General features: G+C 51.2%; 1 protein-coding gene across 1 annotated transcript in view; it reads right to left on the reverse strand.

Moving 5' to 3' along the window:
- LOC119406872 (lysosomal alpha-mannosidase-like) overlaps positions 1 to 19,207 on the reverse strand; it is a 63,244-nt gene that overhangs the window by 27,535 nt on the left and 16,502 nt on the right. The window contains exons 5-14 of the mRNA XM_037673639.2: positions 19,066 to 19,171; positions 18,601 to 18,704; positions 18,140 to 18,190; positions 15,937 to 16,053; positions 9,964 to 10,170; positions 9,844 to 9,904; positions 9,678 to 9,717; positions 9,533 to 9,602; positions 4,293 to 4,553; positions 2,298 to 2,424 (exon numbers count right to left, since the gene is read on the reverse strand). Coding sequence (XP_037529567.2) covers positions 2,298 to 2,424; positions 4,293 to 4,553; positions 9,533 to 9,602; positions 9,678 to 9,717; positions 9,844 to 9,904; positions 9,964 to 10,170; positions 15,937 to 16,053; positions 18,140 to 18,190; positions 18,601 to 18,704; positions 19,066 to 19,171 — 1,144 coding nt within the window. The remainder of the gene's footprint in view (positions 1 to 2,297; positions 2,425 to 4,292; positions 4,554 to 9,532; positions 9,603 to 9,677; positions 9,718 to 9,843; positions 9,905 to 9,963; positions 10,171 to 15,936; positions 16,054 to 18,139; positions 18,191 to 18,600; positions 18,705 to 19,065; positions 19,172 to 19,207) is intronic.

Raw genomic sequence — 19,207 nt, forward strand, 5'->3', positions numbered from 1 at the left:
AACCATTACCTTGCCCTAACCGTCCGTTTGGGCGCGTAGGCATCGATTTGTACGGACCACTTCCTCTGACTTCAGCTGGTAACCGCTGGGCCATCGTCGCTATTGACCATCTAACGCGATACGCCGAAACCGCCGCCCTCCCAGCGGCTACAGCGCGCGATGTTGCATCCTTCCTACTACACCGATTCATACTGCGTCACGGACCACCCCAAGAGCTTCTCAGCGATCGAGGCCGTGTCTTCTTGTCGGAAGTCGTGGAAGCCATTCTCAAAGAGTGCAACGTTGTTCACCGCAAAACTACTGCTTACCACCCGCAGACGAATGGGCTCACCGAACGCTTTAACCGCACGCTCGGCGACATGCTCTCAATGTACGTCGCCGCCGATCACACCAATTGGGATGCCATTCTGCCCTTTGTCACCTACGCCTATAATACCGCCCCTCAGAGCACTACTGGTTTTTCACCCTTCTTCCTATTGTACGGAAGGCACCCGTCGCACACCATCGACACGATACTCCCATACAAGCCGGATTCAACTGAGTGTGCGCCGATATCTGACACAGCTAGGCTTGCGGAAGAGTGTCGCGAGCTTGCCAAGACGTTTACAACGCAGGAACAAGAGCGGCAGAAGACCATTCGCGGTGGAACCACCACTTCTGAGTCCACGTTCCTCCCTGGAGCGCTCGTATGGCTCTCGGTACCTACCACTGCAACTGGCCTCTCTACAAAACTACTGCCGAAATACTATGGCCCCTACCGGGTCGTCGAGCGCACATCCCCGGTCAACTACGTGATCGAACCCATCGAACCACCTTCGGACATGCGCCGTCGAGGGCGCGACATCGTCAACGTGGAGCGCCTCAAGGCCTACTATGACCCAGTCATAGTGACGAGCTGTTAGGTCGCCGGGCGGCTCCCTTTTCGTACCCGGGGAAATTGTAGCGAAGCCTTTAATGAGTAATGGGTTGCGCTTTCTATAGCCTTCTAGTGGGTGGTCCTCTTTGGCTCTTCGCGCTCGCGCTCTGAGTCCGTCTTTTTGCCTTGACTGTCGCCATTGCAGATCGTCGCCGACTACCGTCCAATAAACGCCTCAACAATATATATATATATATATATATATATATATATATATATATACACATGGGGCGTGTACGTTTTGTATTAAAAGAAATAGAGGAAATAACTTAAAATCCCAGCCTTTTACTTAATTTTTTACTTGGTTCTGGACCATTTCAGACTGACTTCTGAATTCTTGTTTGCATAATGAGGCGTCTCTATCTACAGACCGTCGAATTGCGATTAAGTGCCTTATCTGCGCATTCGAGCAAGCCTCCCGAGTCGCGGCGCGTTGTTTCGCCCTGCGGTCAACGGAGTTCGAACGAGGGATGAAACAACCTATCGAACAACAAGGCACTTCGTCAGGGCGCTGACGAAGACATTGTCCAATCGTATGGCCTGCAGACAGATATATATATACTCGACCCTTGTTCGGCCCACTAACCAAGGCTCCGTCTTCATGGGAATCTTGCATACGCTGCCTCTCCCCGATTATCTCCAAATTAACTGTTCGCAGCGCGCACGGTCTCGCTCGTTATGACATTCATAGCGTTCCTTCACCATGGCAACACGCTTCGTCACCGTGGCAACACAGTGTGTCATAGAGCAGCTTCGGGCTCGTTAAAGGGACACTAAAGCGAAACAATGAACAGATTTAGACGAATAAATTAGTTTTTGAAAATTCTGCTGTCGTTAATCTCACCATCAGAGGTTTGCTAATAGAAGAGAAAATGAAGGTAAATGTTTCTATTTTAAACTTCGCGCCTTATAATCTCTGCGAAAGATCATCAGCGTGACGTCACAGATTTCATAGTGTCCTTTTGTATTTTAGGCACATTACCTAGACAAATAAATTTCCTGAAACTTCGTGCGTTAAGTCTCTTGTCTCCTCAGAGGACAGTGCACTTCACTTGCACCGATGAAGAACTTTTTAGGCCCTAGTACACACCTTAAAATTTTATGAGGTCAGAGCGAGTTCGTGCGGGAGCTTCAAGGTGCCGTTGCCACCTGCACTCTCTTTTTGCGCGCTTTCACGCTTACCAGGCGCCTTCTCGCAGCAAGAGTTGTGCTTTTGGTATTGCGAAAGGGTAAGCTGATACTAATACGAGAAACATTGTTCTTCTCTTATACTGTCCCTCTAAGGGTCAAATTCAAGTTCGGTATTCGAATACCAGTTTCATCAAGAATGCGCACAAGACGTAAATCATTAGAATGGAAACTACGTGCAAACGGCACTCACTCTTTTGCGCTGTGACGAGGTACGCCGAATATCCTAGCGGCGGCAACTCGACGGGAAAGGTGAGCTCAGTCTTGGTGGCGCTGTTGCGCTCGGGGATGTTCAGCAGGGTCATGATGAGAGGTACTGCCTGGCCAACAAAGAGCGCTTTTTTCATACATCACATGTTCCTGTGTGTCGCCTCAAAGCCCGAACACCAACCGGCCGGTACACACTGGCACGCGCGCTTCTTTTTCTATCTCGATGTAACCGGCCTGTTACACGTGTAACCACCGCTTGTAGCTGGCAGCAAAGTTAGTTTAGAAACATCGCGATTATTTCAGACTGTTCTGTTATGATTATGCACAGTACAAGAGTAACCGAGTTTATTCTATAGCTAGCGCGAGCACCATCGACAACGCTGGAAGGTTCGATAAGGCATCTATAAAAGCCGACGCATTTCACAGACCAGCCGATTACCGACGGCCACCGACTGTGATTGCCGCTATCAGTGCAGTGTGTATTGCCTGTTCTCTGACTTCATTTCATGGGCACAAGTTCATCCAATAAAGAGTCTCGTCTTTAACCGCCCAACGGCCGCATTCTTCACCGTCACGACCACGTGTCAATATTGACTCACAACGCATTCTCAGTCGTATTATTATTGACGTACGTAAACATCGCTCAGATAGAACCAATTGTCTCCTGAACAGCGAGAATAAGATGTAAGATGAAAGGAAATCCTCCTCTATCGCATAAATATGCTAAAGCAAACTTGCTCAAATTTTGAATACGTTTTTGCTATTGAGCAAAAATGTGCTGCTGAATGAGGAGGTGTCGCACTTGGCCGTTCAAGGTGCTTTTGCTCTTTGGCGTCCCGCCGGACATTCGCTGCTCACGAAGGACGGGAAACACACAGCGAGCTGAACGTCGCCGACGCAGCACTGTATACGGAGCCCGCGCTTTATATTTATTCTCATACACACAACGATGCAATACAGTAAAAAGCACAATCAAGATTACTAAGGAACAAAAGTATACAGTACATCAAGATGTCAGTGCACGTCACCAACATTTAAAAAGTATCGTTATCGAATAGAATCTATGCATGTATGTAATAATAAACAACTCCGCATAAAAATCAACTGCAATAGAAGACAGAACGAAATTTCAAAGAGCAGCGGCAAAAGTTTTATTATCAGGCATGCTACCTATGGCAGCAGGCAGTCGATTCCATTCTGAAATGGTATCGGAGGAAAAAAGTGGGTTTGAAAGTTCTGCCGCAAAGAGGCGCGCATATAGATTCATCCTCGGATGAACCCAAGGTCAATGAAGTATCACTAATGCAATCATCTGCACTTGGAAGTGAATTACACCAAGAAAAAAAGATTGAATCAGTGATACTTCTATCGCCTTGTATACCAATTCGAATACGTGCGCGCGTCTTTGTTAACATACCGCTGTTGTTTACTTGTGCACTAGTCGGTCTTGTTATGCGTGCGCATGCGCAGTTATGTAGTGCTGACATTTATATGCGTTGTTGCAAGAAGAATAAAGCAGTCAGTGCCAGTGCTTGCCTCATCTCTTTTCTGTAGTGCGTCCTGGTTCGTGCTGAAGTTTGCCTTTAGGCTCTACACTTACAACATGCGAGAAATGTAACGACACCATAGATCGCAGTCACAATGCTGGCGCATTGCTCCGCGTTACACAGCGACAAAACCAACACCGAAGAGCGGTGAGATACGAAGTCTCACATTAGAACAGCTACGGGCAGTCCAACAAAGGCTATCTTTCGGTACCAACGCGGAAACGCCCCGCTTCGGGCTATGAAACTATAGCACGACCTAGTGGACCACAATATAAGATTTTCCATCCATCCGTTCACCCCATTTTAATGTTTGTTTTCTAGCAGCATTGTACTAAGGGGGGGATTTCTTTGGTATAGTTGCCGTATACCGTTCTGTTATATTCCGAACTGTCTCAAGCGTATAGACATGCGCACCCAAATCAAACTCTTGCCTGAGTGTCGACCTCGTCCCCTTGCGGTCCTTGGACGGTGAACGAGAGGCCGGTGGCCACGGGCAGCCGGGCGTACGTGCTCAGGGCCGTCGACGAAGGGTTGTACAGCAGCAGCGTGAACTCGCCGTCCGTCTCGGTCAGGTCGAGCTTGGCCGAGTGGACGCACTCGCTCACGTTCAGCGCGTGGCAGAAGCGCCACGGCAGATCGCCCGCTGCACCGCTCGCATCCATCAGCTGGTTCACGGCGCGGCTCATCACCGCCTGTGCGATATGGTACACTTCTCATTGACGGTTTTTCTTTCATATTTACTATCTGATATGCAATATCTATATTCTCTGCTCACAACAGTCGCAAGGAAGTACGTTTTCTATGATCGACGAATATGTAAGTTTAACCACTGCTGTCTAGTATATAGACTTGGCAGGGGAAAATCTAATCGACTATACCCAAATATGGCTTTATTTCACGAAATTTATCCGGATACTTACACTAGCAGCTCGTGCTCCTGTTGCGGGGAGGTCGATCATTTAGAGCGCATGCTCTGGCGATGCCCCTCGTTACTGGGCAGCGATCAAGCCAACCAAGCCAAGTGGTGCTCCGCCATCAGAAGCCCCAACAACGGGGATCAGCTTTGGGCCGTCCAGAAAGCCCACGATGCGGCGGTCAGGCCTGCCCGTCCGAACAAGGAGCCCACTGCGCGCTAGTCGCGTCTCTCAGGACTATTAATAAAGTTTGACCAACCAATCAACCTACAGTAAAATTCTGTGCCGTACAATCTTGCAGCCCAGAGGGGAAAAAAGAAAGAAAGCACGCAGAAAGGCCGTAATTGATAGCAGCGACAACATTCTCATTGATTTGACAGCGTAAATTGATTTACGCAGTCTGCACAGTACCTCTTGACCGTCTATAGTCGTCCTTTCTTCACACACAGTCGGTATACCGTGTGAGGATAGGTTTGCGAAAAGTTTACGCGACTGGGAAGGGACGCGACGTTCTCCACTGCCGCAGCGCACAAAGACGCTACGGCCGGGTTCGTCGACTCTGCGACACGACACAGAAAAGGCACTCGGGGCAGGCTGTCAACAAACACGGGTTTATTATTAACCCAAGATCACGGTGTAAGAATAAGTTCCCAAGATGCAGCACAGTGCGACAATCACGGGATTGCGGGCCGTCAGGGCAACTCCACAAGACCGATCGAGTACACTTGCCTGCGGCGCTACGGTTACCACACAAAGGGGGAACCACCGAAGAGCGCGAACGAGAAGTCGCCTGCAATGGTAACGCATGACAACCTCGTTGAAGGCGTGCGAGCATCTCCCGCAGCGAGCCAGGAGCCAGCGCCAGCCAGAAGCGAGCTCATGGGAGAGGGGGTTGTCAGTTGCGGCCAATGAGGACAGGCGAAGCACAGTGACGTATGCTAGCGTTCCTGTGGCGAGCATGGTCCAGACATGTCCGGACGCGTGGCTCCGTGCGGGGAATACCGACGCATGGCTCGCACCAGGCAAAAAGGCCTGGCGGCGTAGCCACGGTAACCATGTCGCCGTTTAACGGCGGTTCCCGGCGCTCGAGCCGCGCGGGGCCAGCACACGCGCTATCTGGGGAACGAGGCGCCAAAGGGGAGGGCGCGCTCGATTCCCACAACCGATATTGTTTTCTGCGAGCTATTCAAGGGCATTCTGTGGTTTTACTACCTTTTAATCATCTTTAGATGCTGCGGTAACCCACTGAACGACGCGGCCCAAGCTCTCAAGTGCGCATGTGCGCAATCTTTATCCCCCTTCCCTCTCCCCTTTAGTTTCCTATATATATTCACGAGTGTGAATAAAACCTGCGCTGTTTTTCTGTTGGCATGGTCCGACTGTCTCGTTTACTGTTGGAGCGGCGTGGCCGCCTCCCAACCGCCTCCCAAGCCAACCGCGAACCTTCAAGCAGTCTTGCAGCGGTTCAGGGAATACGGTGTCAAGCTCCGCTCGGACAAGTGCCGAATAGGTGAGGAGTCAGTTACGTATCTAGGACACAGAATTGACGCGGCAGGGTTGCACCCGTCAGAGAAGAACATCGAAGCAATTAAGCTGGCACCAACTCCTCGGAATGTCACAGAGCTGCGGTCTTTTTTGGGCATGCTAACTTTCTACAATAAATTCTTGCCTAATCTGTCCACGCTCCTGAGTCCCCTATACCTTCTGCTGGAAAAGAAATCTAAATGGTCTTGGGATGAGCACGAAAACGATGCCTTTCGAAAAGCAAAAGCCGTTTTGTGTTCCGCGCCTGTGCTGACTCACTTCGATCCCGCACGAGAGCTATTTCTGGAGTGCGACGCGTCACCCTACGGTGTGGGAGCGGCACTATTCCACCGAATTGAAGGACAGTATCAGCCCCTTGGATTTCGATCCAGGACGCTTACGGCCGCAGAAAAGAATTACTCACAGATTGAACGTGAGGCGTTGGCTCTGGTTTATGGCGTCACGCGATTTCGAGATTATCTGCTGGGCAGACAGTTCACGCTTCTAACCGACCATCAACCATTGCTGGGTCTCCTAAGAGCGGATCGTCAGACGCCGGCTATGGCCGCTGCGCGCATTCAGCGTTGGGCCATCATACTTGGTGCCTACCGTTATCGGTTGCAACATCGACCGGGTAAACTCATGTGCAATGCTGATGCTCTGAGCCGTCTACCCCAACCGTTACAGGAAGAAGCGGACCAGGAGGAAGAAGCTCAAGTCGTTCTGACCCTGGACCAGTGGGATCAGCCGGCCCTGCCATGGAAGGAGCTCCAAGCGCTCGCCGTCGCGGATGAGGTACTTTTCCAGGTACGCAAGTACACCCGGGAAGGTTGGCCAAAAAAACTCGACATGTAAGCTAAAGAAATCGCCGATTTTTACAAAAAGCGGCATGAGCTGTCTGTTAGTGAAGAACTTCTTTACTGGGGCCATCGCTTGGTAGTGCCGACAGCAGCGCGCGGGAAGTTGCTAAGGCTACTGCATGAAGCCCACCAAGGAGTTTCCACCATGAAGGCAAAGGCCAGATCATTATTTTGGTGGCCGGGCGTAGATCAAGACATCGAGCGCATTGCGGCGACATGCCAAAACTGTGTGCAAGCGTTGCCGATGCCTCAGGCAAAAGAACCAGCAAATTGGCCCGAGACGCACGAAAGGTGGTCACGTTTACATGTGGACTATGCGGGACCAATAAAGGGGAAAATGTTACTAATCGTCGTTGACGCGCACACAAAGTGGATTGAGGCGCTTCCCGTGTCGCAGGCCAACTCTCATAGCACAGTCGAGGCCCTCAGGATGATATTTAGCCGTTTTGGTATACCGCGCACGGTGGTTTCCGATAACGGGACGCCATTCACTGCACGAGAGTTCGAGCAATTCATGGAGCGCAATGGAATTGCGCATATTCGAACACCTCCCTATCACCCCCAGAGTAATGGACTAGCAGAGAGAGCCGTGCGCACTATCAAAGACGGCTTGAAGAAGATGGGAGGCACTTGCCTCATCACCTCACTGGCACGTGTATTGTGCAATTATCGGAACGCACCACACCAGGAGGGTCTTTCGCCCTCAGAGAGGCTATTAGGCTATCGTCTGCGCACAAGAATGGAGATGTCTTTTCCTTCCAGAGTCTATCCTGCCAAAGCTACGAGTGACCCAGGCTGGAATTTCGCACCGGGAGACTACGTGTACGTGCGAAATTACGGCGCCGGCGACAAGTGGTCCCCAGGCACAGTGGAGGCTACGCGTGGCACTCGCCTCCTGGAGGTAAAGACTGTGGATGGGCTTGTCCGCCGCCACGTGGATCAAGTTCGTAAGCGGAGCACAGATGAAACGCCAGCAGCCGAAGACATGTCGAGGCCCTCTACAACGGGTTCCCCGGGGCCGGTACGACTAGAAACAACGGCGCCGGCTACCTCCCAGAGTACCCCAGAATCGCAACCACACGTACTACGGCGCTCCACACGAGCCAAGAAACCGGTCGTGCGTTTTGGGTACTAAGAGGGAAGAAATGCGGTAACCCACTGAACGACGCGGCCCAAGCTCTCAAGTGCGCATGTGCGCAATCTTTATCCCCCTTCCCTCTCCCCTTTAGTTTCCTATATATATTCACGAGTGTGAATAAAACCTGCGCTGTTTTTCTGTTGGCATGGTCCGACTGTCTCGTTTACTGTTGGAGCGGCGTGGCCGCCTCCCAACTAACAGATGCGAAGCAGATTTTGCTCGGGGCTGTGTCTGTCCTTCCATTGGCGACCGTCCGCTCGGGAACCATGTGTGCTGGCACGCGCTAGCGCGTTCGGGCCTGTGTAAGGGGCTGTGTAAGACGCTGTGGCCTCTCCCCCTTACACTCTCTAGCAATAATGTGATGGCGTCGGGGAATGAGATTCTGCAGACGCGCGATGAACCAACGCGTTGTGTCCTAGTCAGAACGCGCTGGCACGCGCTAGCGCGTTCGGGCCTGTGTAATGGACTGGGTAACGCGATGTGGCCTCTCCCCCTTACACTCTCTCAGCAATCACGGAACTTTAAGTCGACGCATGCGCTGCTTCGCATCCCCACATGGTTCCCTTTAGTGGGAGATGGTGTAATTTTTTCCCTGGCCTACTGTCCACGAGTGGCGTGGCACTACGACCCCAAAATGGAAAACTAGCTTGGGTCGCCAGCGATACGACGCAAAGGCAGCGCGGGCAACGATGCAGCATTGCCCACGTCTCGTATAATTTTGATTTCGCCACGTGCGGCGTCGCGTGCGTTTCACCCAATGCCACGTGCGTTTGTATTCTGCCGTTAGTATCCTGGAGGACAAATGAGGCATGGCGTAATTGTCTAAGGCATCAAGCTGCGGAGCGAGGAGTCGAAGCCTTGAAGGTCCGAAACCCCGGTCGAGCGCTTCGGAATTTTTTCTCCTGAATTATTTTTATTTCTGGAGTTTATTTATACATACATACATATACATATCCGCGACATGACGGCGACTGCAATAATCCGCAGAGAGTGTGAGTGAGTGCAAAGACTGATTATCCGGCGGACGGCTATCCTAGCCCCAAGAGGGGATGCGGGTCATAGCGATGCGGCCACACATCACCTCGGCGTGACGTCCTCTATTCGGTAAGCAGCCCTCGCTATTCCCGCCTTCTTCTGGCACTCGCGCCTGCCCCTGTGCTGGGGTGGTAGCGAGCACGTCCATATAATTGCTATCGCAATAAAAGGGGATATATAAATGAATAAATAGTGCTCACCTCGCATTGGGCAATGCCTGCGGAAAGCAGCTTTGCGTAGTCTTGTGCAACGGCCGCCTTGGAGGTTCCCCTGCGAGGCAGTTTTCTCAGTGACATCACATTCTCTTAGATTGATGCTTCTTGCGTCAGAAATTTCTAAGCTCACGTGATGGCATCATGGTGCTGCATAATGGCCACGGCGTCCTCTAAAAACGAGAAAGAAGAAGGAAGCATCGTCTTTTTCTATGTTCACCGAGAGTGAACTGTATCTTTTGGACGCTTGGCGGTATAATAATCCGAGCAATGCGAGTTGAGCGCAAGAGAGTACGTACTGAGCCTCATCGTCTGGGCAACGTCCTTCATTCCACCTAGGACAGCGAGCTGCTTGCAAGCCTGAAAGTAACGCACGTTTCGCTTGTCAGGAAAAAAAGAGCTAGTGTACGGCGCCACACCTGCAGGAATCCGTTGGCGTAGCGGGCGTACTCCTTCAGATTGGGTCGACTCGAGTAGAATCCGACCCACGTGCGGCCCGGTGTGTCCACGTACGGAAGCAGGTCCCCGCGGTACACGGGCCACGACCGGTTGGACGCGTGCAGCGCCCCCAGGTAGCACAGCGGCGTCGAGTACGTGGCGCGCACACGGTGGCCCTTCTTGCGGGCCTGCGACACGCGTTTGATTCGCGCGACGCCGTAAATACTGAAGAATGGTGGCAAAAAAAGCTGAGTATTGTGAAGCTAGCTGTTGAGAGGAAACTGCTTAAAGTAAAGCACTAATAGGCGTGGCCTTGCTATCGCAAACACCAATGACCGGCGGAGCTGAGGGGAAGCCTCAGCAATGTTGCGCAAAGCTCACCCTGTACTAGAGCTGTGCACGGGCCGTATTTCCGAGCCCGAGCCCGACCCGTGCCCGCTGACTTTGTCGAAGGCCCGCCCGAGCCCGACGGCAAAGGGCTGCGAGCCCGCCCGGCCCGGCCCGACGTACGAAAACACAATCCCGGGCCCGGCCCGGCCCGGCCCGGCTTTTTGAACGACATTTGAACGAGCAGGTAATGCATTTCTCTATCGAGCGATTTTTTTCACAGAATGAAGGGAATTTTTTATTGTCCTTTTTGGCTTGGATGGCGGAGGAAAAACGGAACGCGAGACAGCCGGCGAGTCACATCCACTCTTCTTGCGTGCTGCCGGAGTTCGCGTAGAGAAGTTACGAGTAAAGGCCAAACCCAATATGCGCCAAAATGCTCGCGACAGCGACAAGCGACGAAACGGGCTGTTTGCGCGATGTATCGCGTGGTCGAAATCGCGAGATCGCTCGGCTTTTTCACATTTGGAAACCGTCGCTCATCGCCCGGAAGTCACAAAACACCCGAACCGGATGTACATCAGCGACGTACTAAGCACATCAGCTGTACACCAAAAACTAACGTAATAATTATGCACGTGCATATAAAAAATACTGCGAGACAACGGTAAACGTTTTACGTACCAACATACAACAAATATTTTACTTGCATTGCATACCTGCGACAGCGCGGCACGTTTCATATACAAGTAGGCGGCCTCATGCAAGCAACAATGGAATTCGCTCGCCGAAGCCGTCGCGTGTATGGGGTATGCCCATGCACGCGACAGCGACGAGCGATGGTATGAGCTGCGAAACAAGCCGTTCGCGCGACGTGTCGCGTGGTCGATTTCGCGCGATCGCTCGGTTTTTCAGATTTGGAATCCGTCGGTCGTCGCCCGGAAGTGCCGTGCTCAAGCAGCCAATAGCAAAACACCGGAACAAGATGCATCAGTGACGTACTGCTGATTGTCGCCGCTTTCTTATCGACGCGCATCAACAAAAACGTTCATCAACATGGCCAACGGCGACGAGCGCAACGTTGACGTTGTTGAACGCGAACGTGCCCTCAGGGACAGGAACTACAAGTCCCGCGCCGTCTGTGACGCAGCTTGGCGGCACGTAGCAGCAGTGATGGGATCGAAAAAAATGATGCAAGACAATGATAAACATTTTATGTACCATTAAGCAACAAAACATCGTATTTTACATTGCATACCGCTGACTACGGGCTACTTTTGGCACGAGTAAACGCCCTCATGCCACCAACAGTGGAGATCGCTCGCTGAAGCCGTCGCGTGAATGGGGTTTGCCCATCCAAGCGACCGCTTGCGCGAAGACAATCTACGTCGCGTCGCTCGTCGCTGTCGCGTACATTTTCGCGTATATGGGGTTTGGCCTTAACTCATATGAGATTTGGAGTTAAATCTAACGCGAACAGTCGCGTGGCGCCGTCACTAGCTCAGGTGGTGTTACCTTTCTGTTTGTCGGAATGCAACAGAGGCAGTGCTTCGCCTGCTCCCCTTTTGTTTAAAGTAGCGAATGGAAAGGAAAAGCGGTAAAGGGCGGTCGCGGAAAAGGCGCTGTATGCGTGCTGGAAAACAATTCCCGCTCATTCTCTATATTTCGGGCTTGAGTCGGGCTTTGCGCCGGGCCCGAGCCCGGCCCAATAAAACTCCAAGTAGCCCGAGCCCGGCCCGGGCCCGAGGTGAAAATGCGTCGGCCCGCCCGAGCCCGGCCCGCGGGCCGGGTCGGGCTCGGGCTTTCGGGCTACCCGGAGCCCGTGCACACCTCTACCCTGTACCTCACCATCACTAGTTCCCTCACCCTTGCTACACTAGGCTTATGCTATGCTTTCCCTCTCGCTTGCCCTTTCTCCCGAATTGGCTATGCTGCGAACATCGCTGCGAACTGACCAAGCTCGACATTGAACAGCTCAATTTCTTGTTTAGCTCAAACTTCCAAGACAAGGGACACAGAAAAAAATTTGCGACACACACGAGCGCTGTTTATTTTTTTTAGTCATCCCTTGTCCTGGAAGTTTGCGCTAAACAAGAAACCATGATGTACCAACCAGCCCAAACATGCACGTTGCTAAGTTATATTGAATAGCTCCGATGTCAAAGCCTAAGCACACCGACGTAATAAATTCTAGGAAGGGTGTTTCTCAATGCGTTGGCGCTGCGGCCCGTGACACCTGAAAAAGAAAGGGGGACCAAAAAAACAGGCTGCGAAGTGGTTCGACAGATACGGACCACGTGAACACCATGTCAGCATGGATGGAACTTCGCATAACTTAGCTGAAATGACGAGGAACAAGCCGACTTGGAACAGCCCCATCGACCGACCGACCCAAGGTAAGGTAAAAAAAACCCGCATTTCCCCGAAGGGGAGTATGAGGAAGTGCGAAGCACGGGGTGATGCTATGAGGGGGCGCGCGCGACTAAACTGCAGAGCCGAGCGAAGGAGACGGCAGCGAGAGAGCACGCGCCAGCCGACCCACGGAGGTCTGGCCGTTTTTAAGTGCAAAGCACTTTTACTGATGATGATGATCTGTCTTCCGAACTCGTTCCAAAGAACCCGCAACGCGTTCAACTTGTTGGCGGCGTTGCGCACGCCCGAGATGGGGCTCAGGTTGTTGTCGAACCACAGTCGATCGCACACCGCGCAGCTATATCCGAAGCTGCGGTCCAGGAAGTCTCGCTTGAAGCGCGCGTCCGGCCAATCGAATTCGAGGGCCCGTGCTCGCTCGCGCATCGCGCGTCCCCGCGCCAGATCGGCTTCGGGGTGCTCGGCTCGCTTCGCACGCTTTCGTTCGGCGTCTCGCCGCCGGCCTTCATCACCACAGGCAATGTGCGGGGCGCGCGCAGCCACGGAGCGGAGGGCGGAGCGCGCGCAGTCACGTGGGGCGTGACGTCGCTGCGCCGTTGCTACAGACGCTCCTCTCCGCTCCTCGCGCCGTTGCTATTGGCCGCGAGATCGAGCGGAGTCGCCGCCTGGCGGCTACTGGCTGAAGCGCGCCTAGTGTGGATTGCTCCATGCGTCGTCTGCTAGCCGCGTTGTGTTCGCATGTGCGCGTACGTCATGCAGGGCCTCAAAAGGCAGTTTGTTCCGTTGCGTTGGTGCAACTTTAACCGCTCGTACGTATGCCTAACACGATGTAAAGAAGCATTTGGCCTTGATCGGCTCTATATGTACTGTAATAAGATCAGTGAGTGCACTTGTCGAGAGTGTTGTGTGTGGTCGTCGTACCGTCCGTTCACGAGAGTCATATCAGTGTAGGTGCCGCTCTGTGGTTCAAGCGCATTGCAAAGTGCACTTGGCGTTGTCCTAAAGATGAGAAGTATTAAATCTCATGCGAATATAGCCTTTTAGCGGCTCGGTGGTTCAAAAAAAGGCTCTCATGCACTTGCGCGTTGTGGTTAGGTGTATAACTTCGGGACTGTCGTTTATAGGTTACGCGGCGAGCTTTAGTTGTGTACTGTCCTGGTCCCACTGCAGAGAAATATTTCTGTCAAGTCACGTCTGACACTTCGGTACTTAAATTGTCCCCTAAACAGAACAGAAAATGGAATGACACGGAAATCGCAAAACTGAGTTGCCTTGCGCAATTATAACTTGTGGCGAAATGTATACAAAGACACCCATGTACTTGCGAAGTAGCTTATGCCTGTCAAATTCGCGCTTTGGCAAGTTCAGTGTCGAAAGTGCGTCAGGCCTCAATCTATTTCGCGAAAACCACTTAAAAAAAGAGAGCGAGCGAGAAAAATATATTCATCAAAATCAGCAGTGGCGATAAACTCGCTCGCGTATTTTCATCGCTTACGTGGCGAGTGAGGGCTCATAAAACGATACCCTTTACTATGCACCAGATCATGCATACACACTTGCCGCGTTTCGGTGCACGTACTTGCTCTGCGGAACACTGAGAACTGTTCTCGCGGCCGTGTAAACACACTGGCACATGCGCGAACTACAAAAGGGCTCGGGGACTCTCGTTTAAACAGACTCATAGCCAAGTGCGAACAAACTTTGCATTCACAGCGCAGACGGTACATGAATGACATTGAATAAATTCCATGAATTAATTTTCTTCTTTCTCGATTGATTCTCGCTTAATTTTCCTGCGGAAGTGTAGGAAAATCAAAGCACAGGGAAGCTTCCCCGAGCGTTCGCTTATATACTACAACCGTCTTCACGCTCGTAGTACACAGCAGCAACAAGCATATAAATGCACACATTGGCGAAATTATCGCTGACTACTCGCCATCCGTTCTCGTTCGCGAACGCTAGAATGCACCGTCGTCGAAGTGCTTGCTGCACACCATCGCGTACTTAGGCGTCTTGCCGTTACGAAGCCTAACGAGCCACAGTCGGCGACGTTCCGCGTCGGTGGGATGTAAATGGAAGCTTATCCCTCGCTCTGTGTAGTATATGCGGCATTGTGGCGCCGAACAAAACCTCACCATCGGTAACGAAGAGTTTTCTGCGGGTACGTAACACAAAATCACGATGTGAAAACAGAAGCCCCGTGCACTTCTACACACACCACACGAAACCAGTATCCACACTAGCGGGGTGACGGTGCTGCCACCTATAGGTCGATCTCGCCGCGAATGGGACGGCGGATTCAGGGTCGCTTATAAAGTGCATTCGCACTTAAAATTTCACGTCACCTGACGTCACTCAGCATGCACCCAATGCTCAGAACAGCCTGCTTACCATGCGCCCAGCGTGTTCGGGAATATAAGCATGCAACCCCGCGATGGGAAGCAAAAGAGACGACACAGTGGTTCTGGCGCCCGTGTCTAAGCACGTTCGTCGTTAAAGAACTGTATTGTTTGCATCACGAAGCTGGTAGTGCAGACCATTTCGATGATATAAATTATTTGCAGCTTGCTAGTGCCAGTGTTTTCGGTCTTTCCCAACTGTCCTAATACTCCTAATATATCGCTAGTGGGCGATACCGGTCGTCATTGGCGTTCACTGTCAGGAGCAAGGGCTTCGCAATCAGCGCTGAAGGTCACGATTAGACGCCCATAAACGAACCCCTTAGGTTATACTCTGGCTTACGGCGCCTACTATATTCGCACGATGACATTCTCGGTTGTGCGAACACGCAAGGAAGATTACAGTAGACGACAAAAGCGCCTGTAAGACTGAGTTCACAAATCTGTCTTTCCCACCCACGCACCATTACTGCGGAGAAGCCTACTTTAAATGACGCTTTCTAGCAGATTTCGTGCACGCGGGCGAAGAAGCCCACCGGGCATGAACGACCTTCAACGTAGTCGCTAGGAGCTTCCGCAAGTATGCACTACAGCTTATCTTCCGTGTACTTTAATCCGTTTCTTACTATGTTGCGACTCTTTATTAGAGATAAGCAACAAGAACAACTGGTCAGCCGCTGTCTCCAAACAATGTTCACGAACGCCTAAGCGCGAGTACTATGGTGACTCGCGTAATAGAAAACTTTTCTTAGTCGTGCAACGAACGTTCGCTGCTTAGTCTTATTTGTGAATACGATCCCCGATTCACGTCACGGCATTAACGCATAGTCTGAAGCAAACAAGTGCTCGCCCACTGACCACGTAATTGACGGCCTTGATGCTGGCGTCCACCTGGTTGAACCAGCGATCCGCGTTCTGGAAGGCCAAGTCACCGCCGATGTAGATGGCGATGTTGTTGGTCGCATAGGCCGCGCTCTGCGCACAAAACAGGGTGATGTGAGCGCACGTACGTCTGCTGAGCGTTCCGTGTTTCGATGGCCCCAGCGCTTCTGTGTATCTGGTTTTCATGTATATATAAATCATCACCAACCTATGCTCACGTCGGCTTCGTCAACTCGCACGTGAAGAAAGGCCGTTCGACGATTTACGCTCGACAAGTATGATCTGTTTCCGAGAGTTAGCAAATACTTCACCGTCTCTCCAATACTTGTGTTGCATTTTTATTGCGATAGTAATTGTATAGATGGGCAATCCAAGCACACTTTTGCCGTCGGCGTCGTCGTGGTGTTCCGTATAAAGTCCAAGGGCGATAACGTAGCGTGCGCGTCCTATCGGCTGTGTGCGAGGGCCGCCGACGACCGTGGCTCAAGCGGAGAGGAAACGTGTCAGCCGTCTTCCGCCACGCGAAAGGCTCATGGGTGTCCCAGAGGGGCGGGGCCGCTATGAATATGCATATGACGGATGTACTTTTTCTGTCACACTTTGAACGTTTTGCCATATAGGCACATAAAAGATAGGTAATTGTCAGTGCCTTTGACATGTTGCGAGTTTGAGGGGCTGCTTCAACTTTCATGCGTGCCAGCCGCAGATAGCCGAAATGGCATTGTACTTGCTTTCCGTGATCTATTATTGCGATAGCAATTATATGGACACTGTCGGCTGGTTTTTGCCGTCGCCGTCTCTCGACGCCGTCATGTCCCGGATATGTATATGTATGAATATATAAATAAAAGCCACAAAGAAAAATAAATCAGAAGAAAAAAATTTCCGAAGCGCACCATCGGGATTCGAACCTTCGACTCCTCGCTCCTCAGCGCGCTGCCTTAAACAACTCAACCACGCGCCACTTTTTTTTTTTTGCTTTATTGCCTGTTTCCAGACACGAAATACGTCACAAGCACATAGAATAAATAACAACAAATAACAAATGGGGTCCGTCCTACTGGACAGACATCAATTTTAAAATTCCTTGAGCACTGTCAAGGGTTCCACACTCGATAACCACTCAGGTACAAACTCCTGCATTTTCTGCAATTCAACAAATATCGACATGCGCTCTCGAAAGTACATTCTTGTGGGCCTTGCATCTGGATCGCGGTGAAATCCCGCCATACGGGCCCGCCATAGACAGTGGAGGCCGGTTAACATAATTTTAAGATCTAACGGCAATCCATCCTCATTATCTATTGGGAGAAACGTGATACCATATGGATTCCTTCTTGATTCTCCTCTGTAGTACATCCCCAAAGTACACGCCCTCCCCGGCTGTTTAGCATAACAACGGCGAGCTATTTATATACACCATTTAACGCTAACAGTACGCAGAGCTCGGAGGTGCTTCAGTATGTGTAGTATCACCCGCGAGATTGCCCGAAGGGCGCGCTTAAAGCAACGCTCCTACATTTTTCTTCAGACACGCACTAAAAGGTGGCCCCTTTCTGTAGCCACTGACGATGTGGAACGCCGAGTAAACGCCACAGCGCGGCAGGAGACGCGGAGGGGTCACTCCACCCGCCGCAGTTTTAAAGAAAAAGAAGTCTAAGTTGTAGCGCGCTGCTCAAACGCGAAGAAGTAACAACCGCAACAGTTAGTTCTCGCTCGTCCTGTGTGTTCCTGTGCGTTATTTTCGAGTGTCCTTCCTTGTGTTTGAGCAGTGCGCTGCAAGTGTCCAGCTGTGACCGTTGTTAGTTCACGGTCGTCCTGTGTGTGTTCTTTTCGCCAGTCCTTTGCGCTCGAGCGGCGCGTTGCAAGTACTGAGCTGCTTGCCGTTCTTCGTGTGACATTCTAATTTGTTGCTATCGCATTCATTGCTTCGCCGTTGCGGCGAAACTGTGACTTTTTTTATTATTATGAAGTAGTAACTGCGTCAACTCTGTCTTTCTTAGGTGTGATGAATAGCACTGGCATCGATTCGACAAGTGACAAGAAGATTATTCTCGCTAGTTGTACTTGTACGTGCACTGCATGAGTAAAAGTCTCCTCTAAACTAGTAATACGCTAATGGAATTCAGAATGTTGGCAAGCGTTTTTCTTTCACTTACGCCTGCGTACTTTTTCTTACCTGCTTGAAGACCAGCTTCAGTATATCCTCCGCCATTTGAACGACGCCAGACTTGACCAGCAGAAAAACAGATGCACAAGATCAGTGGATGGCGTGTAGAATGCACGGAGGTATTCAGACCACAAAACATTGCAAGAGATGGGTGAAGAAACTGTTGTTTTTTAACTGAGCCGTGGAAACAATTTCGCGTGATTGGATTCAGGTACTTGATGATATAACAGGTAAGTTAAATAAAAACTAACCTGCCGCCGGTGGAAGCCATACCGAGCACACTTGATGAGCGCAGTTTTCTGAGCTGTCACCATAGCCTTCAGTCACATTGATTGGTATTACACTTGGGCCAATAAGGGCTATACTGGCTATAAATGCTGCAATATGAAAATTGTCTCGCTACACACCACGGCTCGGCGCAGCCCTGTCTGACTCTAACTGCACACGTAGCTGGCAACTTTCGCTCGCACCTGGCTGTCGTACACGGAGCAGTAGTAGTCCTGGACGCAGAACTCTGACGGTACAGTGTAGGTGCCCCTGTACATTATCATGGTGAACATGTCGTGGCTGGAGCCTGTGAACAAATAATCAGAAGTGGCGAGTTAGAATCAGCCAACGGAATAACATAGACAGCTACGGCGGAAAAGGAATGACCGTATTTGTCATAGCTCGATCTCTGTACGTGGTTCAGTTTTCTCATTCGCGAGCGAACTTAGGCCTCGTAGTTTGCCATTTGGAAAATTTGTAGTATTCCTGCGTGCGTAAGCGTCAACAACAAGGGGGGTGGGTGGGGGGGGATGACATGTTCCATCATCATTCTCATCGTGCTTTCAGCTTTCTTGAGACTTGATCATGGAGTGATGGGAATCGATAACACAGTCTAAAATGCGATCTAAATCTAATCTAAAAAGCGTGCAAGGCGTGTAGTCACCTACCGATCTCCGCCTGTGGCTTCCAGACAAACTCGAGTCTCTTGGTGTCCCGCCAGTGATTTGATAGCGCATGATGTACTCTGCTCACCACCAGACAGTCGTAGCCCATCTGTGAAGGTTTGTCAGAGATTGAGAAAATACTGCG

This window comes from Rhipicephalus sanguineus, chromosome 10 (assembly GCF_013339695.2).
Source record: "Rhipicephalus sanguineus isolate Rsan-2018 chromosome 10, BIME_Rsan_1.4, whole genome shotgun sequence".
Lineage (NCBI taxonomy): Eukaryota > Metazoa > Arthropoda > Arachnida > Ixodida > Ixodidae > Rhipicephalus > Rhipicephalus sanguineus.